The sequence below is a fragment of the Parasteatoda tepidariorum genome, chromosome 1 (genome assembly GCF_982258835.1).
Source record: "Parasteatoda tepidariorum strain Cologne lab strain chromosome 1, Ptep-v5.0, whole genome shotgun sequence".
Taxonomy (NCBI): Eukaryota; Metazoa; Arthropoda; class Arachnida; order Araneae; family Theridiidae; genus Parasteatoda; species Parasteatoda tepidariorum.
The window spans coordinates 97836878-97857144 of record NC_141755.1 but is presented as its reverse complement, the minus strand read 5'-3'; the positions used below and the strand labels follow the sequence as shown (position 1 = coordinate 97857144).

The following is a 20267-nucleotide window of genomic DNA, read 5'->3' as shown; positions in this document are numbered from 1 at the left end:
TTTCAATGATCTCAGTCCAACCAATTTAGATTTTGGTAGTATTTTTGTTTTCTACTCACTTAAATGTTATTTGCGACCCTTAATGTATTCATTTTTTTTTTTTACATGACATCCATAAATATACATTAAGGGCTGCCTATATGGAACACCACGTTGCTTTTTACAGTTTCTTCTTAAATCTGTTTTTTTCCCTCTAGAGAAACATCTTTAATTTGTATAGTGGAGATTCCAAATGAAAAGAGGAAGAAATATAGCACGTTATGATAATTTAGTAATTTCATACCTTATTTTATTCACTAATTTCTAAGACATTGCCTCTCTGAGAATTTTTTTTCTATTTAAATAAATAAAATATTTATAGATAAATATTTTATCATTATAAAGATTGCCTTATTAAATTAGGTCTCTGTATTAAAAGTTATATGATATCAAAAATAATAAAATAATATAAAATTTAAATAATATTTGCATAAATAACTGTATTTAAAATTAAAAGATTGTTTTTTGCAAAAGTTCTTCTAGACAAGAAGGAAGAATTACTTTTTTCTAAGAGAGTGCTATACAGAAACATAAAAAAAAATTTAGATTCATTATTCCTGTTGATAATAATTACCTAATAAACTAGTTTAATATTTTTAAGGAAAACATCTGTAGCAGACTTTTTAATTCTTTATAAAGTCAATTTGTGCAATTACATTTTGTTTCATATGAAATAGAACTTGTTTTTTTAAAAATCGACACACACATATTAAGATGCTTTATTTTTCTTTTGTAAAGCATTGATATGCATCAGTTTGGCTTGCTGTAACAGAAAAGAAAAATTTGTTAGGTTTAATTACGCCTTTGCTTAAACTAAACTATAAAACTTGGAAGCAGTATTCTATTGAGTAGTATTCTGTCTCAAAATTTATTTATTAAGTTCATTACAAATATAAAACAATGCTTACTTCTGCATATTCTACTTTTTTCTTCCACGTTTTTATATTTCGTTTTATATTTTCATTTTCTCTTTTGGCACAAGCATAATCAAATACCTCTGGTAAATCATGGCGTCGTGGATCCACTTTTATCTTGTGAATAGCTTCAATCAAACCTTGCTTTCTCTGAAATATTGGAACAAAGATATGGGATACTTCCGTATCGTGATCATTCGCGCCAACTACAATCGTCAAGGTGCCAAATAGATTTTAAACTTGCAATTTTTTTTAAAGAAAAAAGCATGTAGATGTTTGCCAGAGGATGGCTATGAGCTATACCTTACAAGTTGGTCCCTTTCTGTGAATTTTTTTTTTTTTTTTTAGTTTCCCGCGAGCCACTGCCCGGAAGTTTCCAAGACTTGGCGATTATTCTGCCACTGATCATGATACGGAAATCTCCCCCAAAGATTTTAGTATGCTAGTGTTAAAATTAAATTAAATTTACTCTAAATTTCTATTGACAGGGCTGGGATAGCCTGTTTGGTAGGGCACTGGGCCCTTGTCCAAGAGTTCATGGGTTCGATCCCAGGCCGGCCGAAGACTCCCCGTGTAGTAAATGGTGACTGATGCACGTTAAATCTGTCGAGTCGCAAAGTCCTCCAGGTTCCCATAACAAATCAATACCTCTGGGGTATTGGTCCAGGTGTTTCCTTATGGTCTGGATGGGTTCAAAAGTACAAGGCAACGGAGTTGAACATTAGTAGTCGTAAACCCAAAAATTGGGTCGGTTGGTCAACGACGGATATATATATATTTAAAAAAAATTCTATTGGCTGGGTTAATCCAACGATACCTACTCCAACTGATTCTAATATACAGGATTAGTTCTACGTCATTTCATGACGTCACCAATGAAGCCTCTCCCAACGGATTTAATAGATAGGGTTGGTTCTACGTCGACTCAACGACGTCACTAACGATACTTCCTATGTGGGTTCCAATAGTTTGTGATGACGTAGCTCATAACGTCGACCATTCTCCCCTCCCTCTCAGCGTTCCTAACATTGTCTTGAACTAAATCCGTAGTATAGCATTACAACGTGTACAAGGGAGTATGGATAGTTGACAGTGTAAGGCTAAGCACTGAAGGCACTAGGGGTTAAAATTCATCGCAAGACTTCCAGGTTACTACTTCCGATTGATTTCGAAACATACAATTTATCGTTAACTTTAATTTTGGCAACTTTCAGACTGCCCAGAGCTCTTACATTTAATTTGAAACTCATGCCAATGTCTGTCACATTTGTTTCCCCAATGTTGCAAGCAAAATTAATTTCCCTTACATTGCAAATTGAAATTTTGACTAATTCTCGACGTTAACTAACTGACCAAAACAAAATTAAAAAAATAGAAAATAACTGGGTGGGGGGGGGACGTTTATCAAGTGATTGTAAAAAAGGAGAAAACAATCCAATTTTTTTACGCTTGTAACAAAAAATTTTGGGCTTATCGCTTTCATTAACTTTCAAGATTACTGAAAATCCCCTTTATGTCTTTCAAAAACTATGCCCCCTGCATTTTATTAGGTCTGACGAAATTGGAACTTTGTTTTCGAACTTTTCTTTTATTTACTTATTTGTTTATAGTACAGTAGTTGTAGCAAAAAAAGTGTTTCTTTGGGAGAATTAATACCCAAGATATTTTTTGACAAAAAGCTTTTGTTATGTTCTAATAAAAAAGACACTTTAAAACCTCCTATTCTCCTCTGCACGCTCCCCCCCCCCATTTTTCGTGGGAAATGGGGATGATTTGAGGGGGGAAATTTCTTCTCGCTGAATAGAATAAGATCAATCTCGAGACAATCGGACTAATAATTTAGAAGTTATAAGGGTTTTGTGAACAAAAAATATAAGTTTGTACTAGTACCTATTTATGCATCTGATATTGCTATCTAAACAAAGGTAACATTGTCTCCTATTTATTTTGTTACGCAGAATTGAAAGAGACTATACGCGAGTCAATAGAAGGATTAGTTCAAAAGAATCAAGCGTTTTTATACATTAAAAGTACTTCTTTTAATATGATTTAGAACACTTTTGACTTTTCTATCTAGGGGATATTTTTATTCGTAAGGTACATTTTCCAATAATTATTTTTGTTTTACTGAATTGAATGAGTGTGTTGTGAAGTTATATGGGTTTCTTCCTGAAAAGTACAATTCAAATAAAGTAGTTTTTATACGAAAAAAAAATCAACTTCTGATATTTTAGCCCTTTTGATTCGTGTTTGGTCTCATTCGATTAAGCGAGAAACAATGCATAGGAAACAATACCTCATTTGTCTGTGTAGCAATGTAAAATGCCTACAAAATTATATTTCTTATATTAACAAAACCCTTATAATCCTTTAGAAATTTATCTTATGTATTCCTGTTTTGCCACTTTCAATTCGGCATGAAAAGTTACATTACTATACATATTTAGATACATACATATTACGTGTTTAGATACATGCATATTTAGACACATACATATTACATGTTTAGATACATAGAAAAATGCATTACACGTTTGGATAGCAATGTAAAGTGTATACATAAGTACATGTTAAAAGATGTACTTTTTAAACATAAAAACTGATAAAACTTTTGAACTATTAGTTCTATTGACTTTTGTATAGTCTGATTCGATTCAGCATAAAAATAATACGTAAGAAGCGATGCATTCAGATAGCCAAGTACATATACACAAAGAGGTACAAGAATGAAAATATTTTGCACACAAAACTCTGTTAAGAATCAATTGTAAGAAACAAAAAAAAAATATCCAGCTGATCATGAAAAAAAATAAAAACAGATTAAGAAAAAAGATTAAAGAAACTGACAATTTCGAACAGTTAGTTATTTTTTGTTCAGATTGTTTTATGTTTTTTTTACTTATTATTATTTTAACTTACTCGCTACGGGAATTGGAAATAATATATAAGCTGTTTTAATGTGCTAAACCGTTACAGAAATTACAAATGAAATGTCTTTTGATGTTGTTTTTAATGACACTTGGACTAACTAAGCCTTATTGGCCTTTAGCGAATTAAGTTAGGAAGGCACATCTTTTGTTTGGCAAGAGAGCAGCCTTAGGGTGAAAGTACGTTTCAGCTCAAAGCCCCACTGGTATATACCAGATCTCATTCGTGAGGCAACTTCTTTAATTTAGACATAGATAGGAAGAAAATTTTCGATTCCACAGGTTCTACGAGCACTTACATCGCATGTACTCGGTAGAATATCGAACTCCTTTTGAAGTTTTAAATAAATATTTTCTTTCGTCTTCTCAGTACAACTTTATTCGGTGCAACACTAATAACTTCTGAAGAGCTGTGGTGGCTCAGGAGATAAAGCGATCGCCTTCCAATGAGGTGAACCGGGTTCGAATCCTAGTCATGGCTGTTCGATACGAATTCCCCACCCGGCTTGAACCGACCACAATACTGACGTAAAGTATCCTCAGTGGTAGAGAGATTAGAGGTTGCCGTCCGGCTATTCGCGATTTTTTTTTCTTCGGTTTTCCTCTCCATGTAAGGTAAATGCGAGTTAGTTTCGTCAAAAAGTCCTCCACGAAGGCAAATTTCATCGATCCAGGAATTCCCTTGTCTTCTGTCAAAATTACAAGGATATGGAGTTGAACAGTCGTAAACCCAAAATTGGGTCGGCTGTTCAACGAGGGTTATAAAATAAAATATAATTTCTAAGCTGTTAGCCCGTTCGACTTGGGATCGATCTCATTCAATCCAGCTTAAGGAACAATATGTAAAAGAAAATCGTTTCGCCCCTATTTCCCTCAAAATAAGGGGGGAGCGTACAGAGGAAGTTTTCAGGAACGTAACAAAACTTTCCTTGAAAAGAAATCTTGGGTATCGAAGAAAAAGACTGGACTATTGAGGAAAGATTGAAATATTACTTGTTCGCTCCATTCTTTCTCAGAGAGCATGACGCTTTTCATGTATTTTTTCTTGGATAAAACCTCTTGAACAGTTGAGAATTCTGATTCTTCTTTTTGCAGTGCTTTCTGGATAGAGTGAATCATATTTTAATGAAGTTGTCAAACATTCCCTAACAGCAAAATAACTTGGACTCTTATTGAACCCATGTTCACGAATCTTAACTCAATAAGGGTTCAAATAAGGGCCATTAATTTCCAATATTGGCTCTATATAAATATAACTGTCCGATTTAGCCAATATTTTACAACCCATATCGGGCCTATATAGAATTGTCAGGTTCACCAGATATTTTATATTCATTATTCAGGCAATATAGGCCCCATAAAGACCGCTATTGGACCTATATAGGACTAATATTAAAAATTCTAAGCATTCCAATATTGACCATTTGCTTGTTCATATATGACCCATATTTAGCCAATTTTGAGCCAAACTGGAGTCAAGATAAAATGGTTGCTAAGGTTCTTTTAGCTTCTCATCCCTAGCAACAATTTTACCTCAGCTCCAGTTGGGCTCAATATAGGTCCTATAAGAACATGCACCGAGGGACCAATATGGGGATGTCTTGATTTTTTAATATGGTCCTAGAATGGCTTATATAGGCCATACATTGGTTAACCCTTTGTATCACCGCGTTACATATCTGCAACATACATGAAAATTCAATCCTATAATGAGGTGGATTTACCTATAAAATCGAACTAAATTCAGGTAAAGAAAATAGTATTGCAAACTCGGGGGAAGCAAGTCTTGGTGCATCTGCCAATATTATAATGCGTTTAGCAAGAATTGTTCCACGACATAATTGCAGGATATACAATTTTTTTACAACAATCCCCTATATTTGGCTAAGGAGGGATTGAAAAATGTGGTGTGAGACCTTGTTACCATAAAAACAACAATTTCAAAATTTTTCACATGAAGTTTTAAATATATTGGAACTTTTGTGCTATTTTTCACGATATTGGAGATGTTCAGCAAATGCTTTTCACCAATAAATTTTTAATTTTAAGGTCTTAATTTTTTCATTATTTTTTACACGCTTAATATGATGTATTCTAACATCCGCGTAAATATTTCTTAAATCAGAGTTGTTGAGTTACAAAGGGTTAATATAGAATACAATATAGAATCGAAAAATTCTATATAGGGCCAATATCGGAAAAAAATAACGGCCCTTTGAGCAATTATTGGGCCAATATTCATGAATAATGGCCCAATGAGGACCCAAGTTATTTTGATGCTAGGGAAGCATTTAAAGCTTTTGAAGGTTTGAGGAACCAGCAATAAATTATGAAAGAAACAGAGAGGTTTTGAACTCCCTATCGTAAACCTAGCTTGATTATTCACGGGGGCATTTTTATAGAAAACTGCTTTGTCTTACGATTTTTTTACTGTAAAAATATTTAAGGAAAGTAAACAGAAATTTTGACCCATTTTTTAATTAATTATAAAAATATTATTTTAAAAAAGAAATTTCGTTAAAAATTGCATTAGATATGGGCATTTAAAAGTATATATGAGTCGCTCAGAAGCCAATGTGGTTAAGTCCAAAACACAAAAGTTGAGAAAATTAATGTTTTTTGATACATTAGTTTTTAAAATTTTATTAATTTAATTATAAAAGTGTATAAAGTCTTTTTTCGAGGTGTAAACTCTGCAAAAAAACAAGATATGTACAGGATGTGTAAATAAAAACGTAAGTAGTTATTGAAATAATGACAGCATCTTAAAAATTTTAGGACTTATACCTCTTGGCAGCTGAAAAAGATAAGAAATTTATGTAAAAAAATATTGATAAAAGGTGGACTTATTCACAATGGCTTCTGAAATTATTATACAATATATTCAGAAGCTATTAAAAAAAGGGCTGTCTAACCTAGAAAAAAGTAACCAACGAGTAAATCCTTTAATAACTAAGAAGATTATTATTTATTTCATCAAAATTTCCAAAAATCAGAAAATATCAAAAAATGGACTTAACCGCATTGGCTTCTGAGCGGCTCATATCTATATAATTAGCGATGTTGCAAAGTAAATTATTCAACTAAATTTTGTGCATGTTATAACCAAAGTAAACGATTCAACTATATTTTGCGCATATTACAACCAAAGTAAATGATTCAACTATATTTCGTGCATATTATAACCAAAGTAAACGATTCAACTATATTTCGTGCATATTATAACCAAAGTAAACGATTCAACTATAATTCGTGCATATTATAACCAAAGTAAACGATTCAACTATATTTTGTGTATACAATTCAACTGTATTTTGTACATATTATAACCAAAGTAAACGATTCAACTATATTTTCGGGCACTGAGTGTTGAAAAGCGTTCTTTTTCTTAATAATAACACAGAGAACACTCGTCTCTTCCACATTATTTCGGTGCGTGCGTAAAGCTGTATAACATTTTCTCTAATTTCGCAATCAACTTAATGGTTTGATCTATCTGAAACTTGCTAATGAATCACAGATACGAAATAGGTCACAAAAACGTATTTTCTCTAAATACTTTTCAGATTTTTTGACCCTAAAGACAGCTGTCGAAAATTTGCTTAACCTTAATTTCACTCCCATTTTGTATATTTCGCCATTTGAAAAATATCTGAACGAATTAGAAAAATTTAGGCACGCAATTGTAATATTCGTTACCAGTGGGTATTTGAGGTAGAAAATGAAATTATTTTTATAACTATTTTGCGATTAGGTATGGATCGGGAAAAAAACTAAATTAATAATTTTTTTACCAAACAGTTAAAAGCCCGAAACAAAAGTTTGTTCTTGAGAAATGAAAATTTAAAAATAAGAATATTAAAATATTCTTGTTCGAAACTAACTTATTAAAATAATTAAATGAAACTCACTTTGAGTTCCAACAATTTTAGTCCAAGAGTGTTGCACTTTGTCTTACAGACGACGACGCTTTCTTTGTTTTTGCGTAAGGCGTCACAGGTTTTCATGTGTTCATACTTCATCTCCTGACATCTTTCAGTATCAATGAAATTAAGTCTCTTGTTTTGCTGAAATTAATTGAGACCTGGTATTAAACAAATTTGATATTCATTTGCGGTCAAAATATCACCCAAACAACTGATCTTGAACTATAGAATAGAAACTCGAAACTTTGAGCTGCGATGGCTATAGGGATAGAACGTTCGCCTTCCAATGAGGTAAACCAAGTTCGAATCCGCATCCGGCTTGCACCGACCACAGTGATGACGTGAAATATCCTCAGTGGTAGACGAATCATAGGTCAGAGTCCCTTCGCCGTCAGGCTAATAGTGGGAAGTTCTAGTGGTCTCCCCGACCATGTAACGCAAGTGTGGGTTAGTTCCATCAAAAAGTCCGCCATGAAGGCAAATTTCTCCCACTATTTGATCCAGGAGTTCCCTTGTCTTCTGTATTGGGTTCAAAATGACAAGGCTACGGAGTTGAACATGAGTAGCCGTCAACCCTAAAATTGGGCCGGCTGTTCAACGACGGTTATAAAATATAAAACAAAATAGAAGCTTGAGATAACCAGTGTGGCATATCACCAGAAATCCGTTGACAATTTTCATATATATTTAAAATATCAAAATTATATGTTTATAACGATTTTAAAATTATTAACCTACCGCTACAGTGACGAAATATTTTGGAGAAAATACATTTTTCTGCTGTTTAAGGGATCAATATTTTATTAAAAAGGTTTAAATAGACATTCAGCGGCCGGGATAATTAAGATATGATGGGACTAATGCGTAACTTATGATGGTTTAGGTAGGAGGCCATTATAACTTATAATGACTTCCTACCTATACCAAATTAGTTTTCATTAGGCTATGTTGGCACTTATGAAATTGAGTTTAGATTTAAGCTTGTTTTACAAAAATTTGAAACCAGAAAGGATTTTGAAATGTGTAATTATTTCAAAACTAATTACATTGAACATTAAAATACAATGTCAGCAAAAACATCAGGAATCAGGTTGTTAAAGTAGTAGTAGAACTATCCATCATAAGAAGCTAAATTTTTGCCACCCAAACACCGCTAAGAAATTTTATAGATGGTTACAGAAAATCAAGCGAAAGAAAACAACAGGGGTATTGAAAGAAATATTATTATAATTTTCGGAATTTTACTCTCAAAATACATAATACATTTTTAATGAATATTGTTATACAAAACGCTGGAAAATTGTCAAATAAAGTTTTAGAAAATGACACCGACATCAATTTTAACTTTCTCTGTACTGCCCCTTTCTTACAACGCATATGTTAATGACAATTTTAAATAATTTGAAATAACTTACGTCTTTCAATTGACTCAGCAGCTTATTGTTATTCATCACCAAGCTTTCAATCTGTATTTTATATCGATTGCACATTGCCCGCTGAAAAGGAATTAATATTAAATACAAAAACAATAATTTCTACATAGAATTTCTTTTTTTTTATATTTCCAATGGCAATGACCGAGAAAAATTTAAATAAAAAACAACAATAAGAAGAACCATCCTAAGTCCCCTTACAGAGAGTTCTGTCACGCAGGCAGCCATGGTATACGTCTCAGTCAGTGGTCGGAAGTAGATCACTACAAGTAATGAATCTACTGTAGTCGCTACTTTTTTTCGTAGTTTGTTACTTTTTTTTAAAAAAAGTAGTGCAGTGAGAAGAGCAATAAAAAGATGAAGAAAAACAGTAGTTTGTAGCGATTCCTGGCAACTACTTTTAACGTTAGTTATTAATTTAGTTAAGAATTAAGAATAATAACGTTAGTTAAAAATAATAACGCAACTATAGTCCCTGGCTAAAATTATTAGACACACTATATAAGATTCTATGTAAAATCTTACTTGCTTACTCTCGCGTATCAGTTGGTTAACATTGTAATGCAATACTTTAAAAATAAATACAAATACTTATTTATTATGTATGTGAAAAATCTCCTGAATAAACACCCATTACATGCATGTTTAAATATAATAATAGTATTGCCTATAAAATCGTGCAAAACATGTCATTATTAAAAAACTACAGTGCGTCTAATAATTTGATCTAATTATTATAATATAATACCTGATATAATAAATATTCTATATTTATATAATATATCGTCTAATTTGTTCAATCGTCGAATTTATATTACATATCGCCTAATTTAACCAACTGTTACACGAACGTAAACAAGTACAAACCGGTTTCAGTCGCATGAAAACAATAAAGCTGTAATAGTATCACCTGATAATTAAGATTTTACATAGAATCTTAGAGTGCGTAGAATAATTTTACCAGGGACTGTAATTTTTGGAATTTGATGGGTCCGCCAATGGATGCAATGAAAATAACCCTGTGGCTGCAGCTGAGCGTTAACTGAAATTACGTATTTAAAAATCACGTATAACTAATATATAATCGAACCATTAAGAAAAATAGATAATTAATCACTACGATCACACTTTTACACGTGAAACATTGATGTTATCTCAAATGATGGGAGCGTATTTTCAATGTACTTTAATTTCTGAGAGAAAATAAAAAATCATTAAACAATTAAAAAATTGCAAGTATGTGATAGTTTCGCCTTACTCAAATGAAATATTCGCTGTCGAATTAGGCATAAAAAGTTTAAGGTTAAATGAACAAATTCGAAAGAAAAAATATTCTGGAATAACAAACGTTTAAACATAAATAAATAATTCTTAATTATTCCCTTATGTTTAATTGCGAGCCACTTTCTTATTTAAAACCATTTTTTACGTAGGTGAAAATTAATTTCTCGAACAAAAATCGGTTTCTTAAAGTAATGACTACATTTCGAAACAGTTTGTTGTCACTACATTTAACAAAAAAAAGTAATTGTAGTTAACTACATTTGTAACAAAGTAGTTGCAGTAAACTACAAAATTAATGTAGTTTTTCCGACCACTGTTCTCAGTGTGGGACAATAATGCCCGTCTAGGTTTGTCAGGCAATTATTTTACTCATTGGCAAAATGGGTGTTGTTTTGGGTTTGATGGCGTGCGCGCCTTATTCGGACGTCATCACACTTCTCAACTGTGTTCAAGAGTAATAGTAAACAGTGCGCATAATGCGTTGCTATGGCGACCACTGCTGTTTGATAATTTTTTTTAGAATTCTTTTTTTTTCACTTTTAATTTTACAAAGCATTAAGTTGGTGAGTTTATTTTTGAGATGTGGGACTAGAGAGATCCCATAAATACTTCTTGAGTTGTGAATAAAAGAAAATTTCATCATTTGAACGATAATTTTGTTTTTATTGTTTTAATCAAGAATCAGAAATTCTAACCTACAGTTCAAACTGGATCGTTTTCAATACTAATTCAAGTGAATATCACAAATAAAGAGGTTTCCAAAATGATTGACACGGTCCCAAATATTAGAGTTGAATCAAGAAAAGAAAAAACGATGCCAAGGCCTAAACTTACCGAGGCTGAACAAAAAATTAGATAACCATTTTGCCAAGGCGATCACAATTTTTTTTCTTCCTTTCATTCTGTTTTAGCTAAGATTTCATCTAGGTGCGTCGAATGCATAATATGTTTAATAATTAGTTCTTCAAAAAATATAGAGGATTTCATTAGCATTTGATGATGCTTCGAAACATGGTAATAAATGTCTCGACATGATAGAAGTGACTAAGGAAATAAAAGTGATATGAAACAATAGAAAATGAAAAATGAAGGTAAAAAACAAGAAAACCGCGTTAGTCGGAATTGAAGAGATCTTCGAAATTAAAAATCAAAATAGAATTAATTTAATTTTGTTTACTATATTCTAAAATAGGTTTATTATTATTGTTAATCCAAGAAAAACCGTCCTTAATATTGTTAATAATTCTATTGAAGTAGTTAAAAAAATTGTGTTTCGTTTAGTTAAGTAAGTATTAGACACACAAGTGATAGTTCTAAATTTAATAAGAATTTTGTGAAATTTTCGACTGATAATAAAGTATGAAAATTGTATATTAGTTTTAATATTTGAACTCTTATAAAAAGCTAAAAGAAATTTTAATGATAATATTATTATTTAAATAACTAAGCTTAAAATTTTTACTATTTTTTTAATTACCTATTTAAAAGTTCAACATAAAATTTTCTACAGACGATTGCATAATTATTGTTAGCCTTGTCTATGGGGGTGATTACAAAATGCTTTTAAAGTTGCTTAATTGCTCCATCAGTTTTTAAAAAATTTTCTAAATTGTTGCTGTTATTTAAATTCGCCTTATGATTTTAAAAAAAGAAAGTTTTTAAAGTAATAATAAGCAGCTCATTTCCATTCTGTTAACGTATCTAAAGGTAGAGAGAATCTGCTAGATATTTTTAAACATAAATTATTGCGATCATTAAAAAGGAAATTTAGAATTTTGTTAATTGATATTATGGAAAACGAGTCAAAATGTTGTGCTTTTTAACATTAAATTCCTAAGTTCTAAGTTTTCTATAATATTTAAATTGCCAGTAATAATATGTTTATGATGTTTATCAACAAGTTCAAAATATTTCTCTTCTTCATAGTGACATTTATAATCGGATATATTAATTTCCCTTAATTTTTTGCTAATATCATTATAATTACAATACAATAGATACAGTACAATAATACAGTACATGATAGAAGTGAATGAGTAAATAAAAGTGATTTGAAGCAATAGAAAATGAAAAATGAAAGTAAACAAGAAAACCGAGGTAGTCGAAAAACCGTAGAAGCCAAACGAGGCATTTCCAGTCGTTGTAGAGAGATGGCGAGATACGTAAGGGAACATTTAACATTTACTTGTTAACTTTTAACATTACTTGTTAACATTTTCTATTTTATTTGCTTATTTAGATTTGTTTTCCATTTCTCGTTAGCAACTTCACGTTTTCCGTTTCAAAGGACTTTTGTTTCCTTATTCACGTCGGGCGAGTCTTGAGAAGGGTCGCTTATTTTGAAAGCTCGAACCATGTCGACTTTCATTATCTTCTTCAATATTTTTCAACAAATGATGTTTTTAATCATCAAGTAAACAAGTATCTAATAAAATTAGATTTAAAAAAATCAAGTTAAAAATGGCTTACTTTATTTTTAATGCTGTCCTCCAAATATGCAGCCACTTTCTGCAGGATGATTTTCTTAGAAACGGGATGTTTTTCGAGAAGTACATCAGAATGAAAACGATCCTTAGCTTCTTGAGTGTTCTTTAAAGTTAATTTAAGGGAGTCTAGCTTCAACTAAACACAAAAATCATAAACTATTACGTGAAATTTAAAAGTCAGGTATATTAAAACTAATTAAAATCTTTTTCAGCCATTTTTTTTTGGAAATAATATTTAAATTATGATTTTTCTTTTGAATCATGAGAATAAACTCTAACGCGAGTCTCACATGAAGGTCTACTTTAATCGGTTGTTTATATGCATGCGAAATGACAATGAAAGAAAAATATATATTTTTGTTCAATAAGAATGTGTTGAATAATTCATGAAAAGCTATTATTCAAGAAGTATTTCTCATTGAGCTTTTTATAACCTTCAACAAAATTTTATTTTATAACCGTCGTTGTGCAGCCGACCCAATTCTTTGGGTTTACGACTACTAATGATCAACTCCAGAAGACAAGGGTACTCCTGGATCACGTATTGGAAGAAATTTGCCTTCGTGGAGGACTTTTTGTTATGGAACTAACCCGCATTTGCGTTACATGGAGAGGAAAACCTCTCACGGTTTGCCGGACGGTAAGGGGCCTCTAACCTGTGACCTGTCTACCACTGAGAGCTGTGCGTCAGCACTGTGGTCGGTGCAAGCTGGAGGCGGAATTCGTATCTACCAGTCATCGCTAGGATTCGAACCTAGATCACCTCATTCGAAGGTGAACGCTCTATCCCCTGAGCCATCACGGCTCTAAATAATTAAATTCAAGAATTGATTCTCAAAACTCTGATTCTCAATATTTATAATAGTTCTTTCGTGAAAGCCATCATTCAGCATATTTTGTTCTTTTTCAGCGCATGCATAGACCCATTATTAAATATTTGATTCATCACATCAAATATTTTCAAAATAAACCGTATTTTTTTTTTCTTCGGTTAGTTGGTTCGAATCCCAGTGATGTCTGGTCGATGCGAATTCCGCATCCGGATTGCACCAACCACAGTACTGACGTAAAATATCCGAAATTGTAGACGAATCATGTGTTGAAGTCCCCTTTCCGTCAGGCTAACGGTGGGAAATTTTTGCAGTTTTCCTTTCCATGTAATGAAAATGCGGGTTAGTTCCATCAAAAAGTCCTTTACAAGGACAAATTTCTCCCAATACTTGATCCAGGAGTTCCCTTGTCTTCTGGATTGGGTTCAAAATTACAAGACTATGGAATTGAACATTAGTAATCGTTAACTCAAAATTGGGACGGGATGTTATAAAATAAAATAAAAAATAACTAGTTAATTAGGCCTTTTAATCCTGAAGGGCAGCGCTATTTGTGTCCTCTACCTTAAAATCTTTATAGTTTGCTCGTATATTAATACAGGCAAACCCCGCTATAGTGAACACGGTTTATCGTGAACTCCCGGATATAGTGAGCGAAATGTTCGCTCCCGTGCCTTGATACACACGTATAATGTTATTTTTTGTGGATATAGTTAACCAAAAAAAGAGAGGAAGTTGGATATAATGAACTTTTTTCTGTCTTCGACTGATTTTCTTCATTTTTTGTAATAGTTTTGAAATTTCTACTTCAATATAAATACATATACCGATTTTTAAAACCATCTACCGCATGGAATGTAGCAAGAAGCATTTTTTTCTTGTTTGCTTCATTATTGAATAGCGTGATAGAATTGGTTAAGCATTCGAAGAAGCCGCAATTTTCCAGTATCTGGAGAAATGCTTCTAGTCAAAGCCAATGAAATTTGCGATTTGATAAGACTGCTTTTCTCGAATGTATGGTTAGACAGGTTTAGAAAGCGGAATAACATAAATTCAGGAAAAATTATCGGAGAGTCGGGAAGAGTGTCTCCATATCTGATGTTGAGGATTGCTCATGAGCTAAAGATTACTAATTTTTTTTGCAGGCAAGATGAAGAGTAATAAAAAAATAAAAGTTAACACATTTTTTTGTTACTTACGTATTATTCTTCAGTCATATTTGTATTTCATTTTATCGGTCATTTATTTGAATAATGTGCAACAAAAGGGGGGAGCTAGGAATCATTAGTTAAAATTGTTTGAGGGACGGATACAGTGAAGTCCCGGTTATAGTAAACCGAAATTTCGGTCCATTGAAGGTTCACTATAGCGGGGTTTAACTGTAATTTGTACATCAAAAGCTTAAATCAGTTTTATGATGTAGATAGAAAGTACAATTGTGTCAGTTATATTATTTGGAAACGTCATTTCTTGGTTAGCGAGCCCTTAACTGCTGTTTACTTCATTCCAATTCCATTGCAGATGCAGTAAAATTAGATAAAACTGTATAAGAGAAAGATCACCTTAAGTTCCTTTGAGCTCTGCAAAGATTTTGTAGTGCTAAAACCCTCCTGCAGGTGCTGCAAATGTCTTCTGGCAACAAAACATTTCTTTGCGTAAGGTAATAATTCTTCGTCCGTTATCTGCGGCACGTTAGTTTCATTCAACTCCTTCAAAATACTGTTATAAATTTTATTTTCTTTCAATAAAGTAGAAGTTCTCTCTCTGAAACAAAGTTGTACTGTAGTTTGGAAAAAAGTCTTACTGCTAGGTGGTATTAAATTAGGCTAAATCATAAATGCTGTTTGTCGGACTTAATAATAAACTGCTTTTTTGAGAATTATTTAAACACAATTTAAGCTTAACAATACTTATAAATTATGCAGTTTTAATTAAAATAATTTAATATTAATAAATTTCGAATATTTTTCATTCTTTGTGAATTATGCTCTTTTACGAAAACATAGCATTTTAAATATTGTAGAATCAGTAATAAAAATTTACTACACGCATGGTATAAAAATTTATCGTTAGTATTTTTTTTTCCCACATGCATTCAAAATTTATATTTAGTAATTTTTATTTTTTGATAACAGTAACAGTAAGTTTAGTTTATCGTAACTAAACTAAAAAATAAATTTCAGAAAAGCACCTTATTCTCGTTTATGCTTTTGATTGTATTATTTATCAAGATTAAAAAACATAGAAACGTAACTTGCTGTGAAATTGCATTTTAAAAATTGTCAGAACATGGAGTTTCAGAACATGGTCTCTTTTATTTAAAAAAATCGTTCGAGACATTAAACTTAACATTAAATTTACTCATATTAACTTATTTTATAAATATATTTTGCAGAAGAGCAATAATATGTAAACATTCAAAAATTACATGCCAGTATATTTAAAGCAACACTAACTCATATTAGCAATTAAATTCTGAGAGTAAAAATATTTTTAATGGGAAAATTTAGAATTTTTCAGTCGTTTATATTTAAACTAAAAGTATTTAAATAAATAATAAAAAGTTCTGTAATCTAAAAAAGAATCTTCTTTAGAAAAAAAAAAACGAGAAAAAGGAAAACGACGTAATTATCTTAATATACTAAATTCTTATTAATCTTAATTTTAACGATATTTCTGTAGAATGAAAAATCCCAATTCAATTTTTTTTCCTCCTAATTTATTTTAGATAAAAACTAAATAAATTTAAATACGTGCAGTCTATATACAATGAGCCGAAGATCCAAAAATAACACGACTCATTTTCAAAAAAGACGAGTGGCATTACCTTTTCATCTATACCCTGTTGTTTCTTCCTCTTTCAAATCATGTGATCTATAATTTCATCACGTTCCTTTGTTTGAAATTGACTGCGCAGGTAATCATAAGACTGGATAAAGATGTTATTAAAATATCAATTATTTATTAAAATGAAAAGTATTTCGGTTTATAATAAAGTCTTAACTTACTGCGCAATAAAGTTTATATTTCTAAGAAGTCAAAACATTATTTACACGCGAAATGATACTTAAATTATGTGAAAGGCATCATTAGAAAGTTCTCGCCTATTAGGAAACACTAACCTATAAATACAATATAATTCTTGTTAGGTTTCGTTTTTAGATCCCTTAATTTTATTGAGCTACTATTTTGGATAGTACATATATACATTTGAATTATTGATTGATCGTGTTTGGTTAATTTTTAAAATTAAAATTTATGTATTAAAATATTGCCACTAAAAATCAATTTTTCTCAACAGTCGGTAGGTAGGTACTTTATTTGCATCGCACTAGAGCTGCACAATGGGCTATTGGCGACGGTCTGGGAAACATTCCTGAGGATGATCCGAAGACATGCCATCGTAATTTTGATCCTCTGCAGAGGGGACGGCTCCCCTGCTTTGGTAGCCAGACGACCTGCGCACGAAGTCGAGCACTTTACGGTAGAACAGTTTCCGCATACCCTTGATCCCTACGCAGGCTGATCAAAGTGTTCACCCACCGGCTTACTGACCACAGTCAGTCATACAAGGTGGAACAACGGGGGAGATGAATAATCATTATTAACTTTCTATTACATTTGGTAATTTTGTCCGTACAACCGGGCATTTTAAGATACTGTATTTTTTAAATGGACTATTTTAATATGACTTTTAATGAGTGATATTAAATTGAAACAACTACTTTTTTTAGTTGAACCTAGTTTTTCTGATTCATTATTCACTTGCTAGAGAGTGCTAAATCCCTCTAGATAACGTACTTTTATTAAAAAAATAAAAAAATAGGATTTTTTGTGGCTATTTTAGTGTTTATTCCCTCATGTAATAGTATAGTTTGACTCAGAGTTTCAGTTTCTATAAAGTCTTATAATGTTTCATTGGTTTATAATATTGTGAACTTTAAAACTTACAACTCTATGACAGGAATATTATTAAACTGTTTATTTTATTATATTTATTTTATTTTATGATCTATCTATTTCTATATATAATATTTGGTTTTTATATAACCCATTTTTATATTACCTCTTCTTTTCTCTCCAAGTGAAGTATGGTACCTTTAATGGGCGGGCCCTATTATATTAACCTACGGACGCAATAAAATTTTCATTTTCTAACTATATAAATTTAAATTCTACATACAGAAGAAGAAAAAAGACAGTCATTAAATGTTTGAAAAATATTCTTTACCTAAAATGTGTTTTTTGTTTATTATTAAGATTTAAACAAAAACAGTTTTAACACACTCTAGAGCAGGGGTTTCCAGCTGGCGGCCCGCGAAGCCTTTTTTTGTGGCCCACGAACTAAAATATACTAGTAGTAATTTTTAGCGGACAATTTTCGCAAAAAATCTACATGGGTTCAAAATACTTTTCTCGTTAATAGAAACCTAATTTCTTCGTTTCTGCGAAATTTAACATACCAACGGTGCAAAAAAATTTATTTCTCGGGTTTTGCACCCAAGAAAATATTTATCCAAATACAAAAATAATCGTGTATGTTGCTCTTTTTTATTTCATTTTTTTTTTGTATTTTCAGAATCTAATTCAGCGTGTGTGTATCAGAAATTTTTTCGCAGAAATTCTGCGATTTAACTTCTCGAAACCACTCATTTTGGACAAAAATATTTACACACACATTTATAAATTTTAAATATAAATATCTATTCTCTGGTAGTTGCAACAGACAAACCTCAATTTTCTCATTGAACATTTTGTGTGCTACTATGTAAGTTTTAATACCAACCTTTTTAAAGTTTTATATCTTAACAATTAGATATCTGTTGCACATTAATTGTTTAATACATCGGTGCACATTAAATTTATTGTAGCCCGAATTTTTATTTAATATTTTTAAAAATATTATTAGTAACTAAGTATTTTAGTTACTAAGTAACTAAGTATACTACTAAGTATTAGTAATTAAGTAGTTTTAAAAATCTACTTCCTATTTTAATTTACAATTCTATACTTTTGCTTTGTACAACTTAGTAAAAATCTGACAGTAATATTTCATGTTCCTTCAAACATAAAAGAGTACTGCATTAATTTTTGATAAAGTTGCGGCCCGCCATTTGATTTGTGTTTTTAATTGTGGCCCCCGGCCTCATGTAAGTTGGAAACCCCTGCTCTAGAGCGTTTGTAAAAAGTTTTCTTTTTTTTTTTTCAAATATAAGTACTATGTGGAGAATTTAAACCTACTCATTATTATGTAAACATTCCGCCAGTTCTTCATCGGTCATCGCACTCAAATTAGCAGAAGAGTCAGATGTCTTGTCCATTTCGGTATCTTCTTTTATAGTTTTGGCACCATCCATTTGACGACGAATTAGAAATGATTTTTGAAGATTTCTCTTTTGGCTGTCACTGGACAAGATTAGGGGAAAAAAGTAATTCTTTAGTACCTTCTATTTTTTTAAGAGTTCGATAAAACCTTTCGTTACCATGACAACTCTTTTTAAAATAGTGTTGCTAACGATGCATAGTTTCAGAGTTTCGTGTTTTAATTCGACTGCAAGCTTACGGCTTGCGTTGAATACGAAAAAAAAAACTTTTCATTGAAAATAATAGGTAGGTACTTTATTTACGTCACACTTGAGCTGCGCAATGGGCTATCGGCGACGATCTGGGAAGCATCTCTGAAAATGATCTGAAGACATGCCTGCACAATTTTGATTTTCTGCAATGGTGCTCCGCTTTGGTAACCCGACCACCTGAGCAGGAAGTTGAGCACTTTATGGTAGAACAAAAACCGATACCGCACTCCCTTAGTCCCTATGTAGGCTGATGAAAGTGGTCATTCACTCGCTTACTGAAAGAAGTCAATGATGCTTGACTTCCGTATGCTACTGGGAGCCGTATCTTTAAGATCAGTCACTGCGGAACTGAAAACAATAGGAAAGATTGCTTCATTTTTAAAAACTTCAAACTTATTTGTATGAATATTAGATGTTATTTTGTTGGCGAATTTCAAATTTAATTTTTAAGAACAATTGACTGGATTGGTAGGTGCGATTTCTTTCATTCCTTTCCCTTTTTTTCGGATTTTATCGTGCCAATTATAGTTCAGATGAGTCGCGATGGCTAAGGGGATAGAGCGTTCGCCTTCCAATGAGGTGAACCGGGTACGAATTCCGCATCCGGCTTGCACCGACCACAGTGCTGACCTGAAATATCCTCAGTAGTAGAAGGATCATGGGTTAGAGTTTCCTTGCTGTCAGGCTAATCATGGGAGGTTCTCGTGGTCTTCCGCTCCATGAAACCTTGTTCCATCAGAAAAGTCCTCCGCGAAGGCGAAATTTCTCCCAATACTTGATCCAGAAGTTCCCTTGTCTTCTAGATTGGGTTCAAAATGACAAGGCTGCGTAGTTGAAGATTAGTAGTCGTAA

General features: G+C 31.9%; 1 protein-coding gene across 1 annotated transcript; it reads right to left on the bottom strand.

The window, feature by feature from the left end:
- Positions 1–654: 654 nt before the first annotated feature.
- Positions 655–19324, bottom strand: LOC107442380 (uncharacterized). Its single transcript, XM_087169551.1, has 8 exons — positions 19081–19324; positions 15402–15603; positions 12993–13145; positions 9222–9302; positions 7792–7947; positions 4874–4981; positions 948–1103; positions 655–802 (listed from the first exon to the last, which is right to left on the bottom strand). The coding sequence occupies exons 1-8, from the start codon at positions 19194–19196 to the stop codon at positions 749–751; spliced, it is 1026 nt and encodes a 341-aa protein (XP_087025677.1). The 5' UTR covers positions 19197–19324; the 3' UTR covers positions 655–748.
- Positions 19325–20267: the final 943 nt, after the last annotated feature.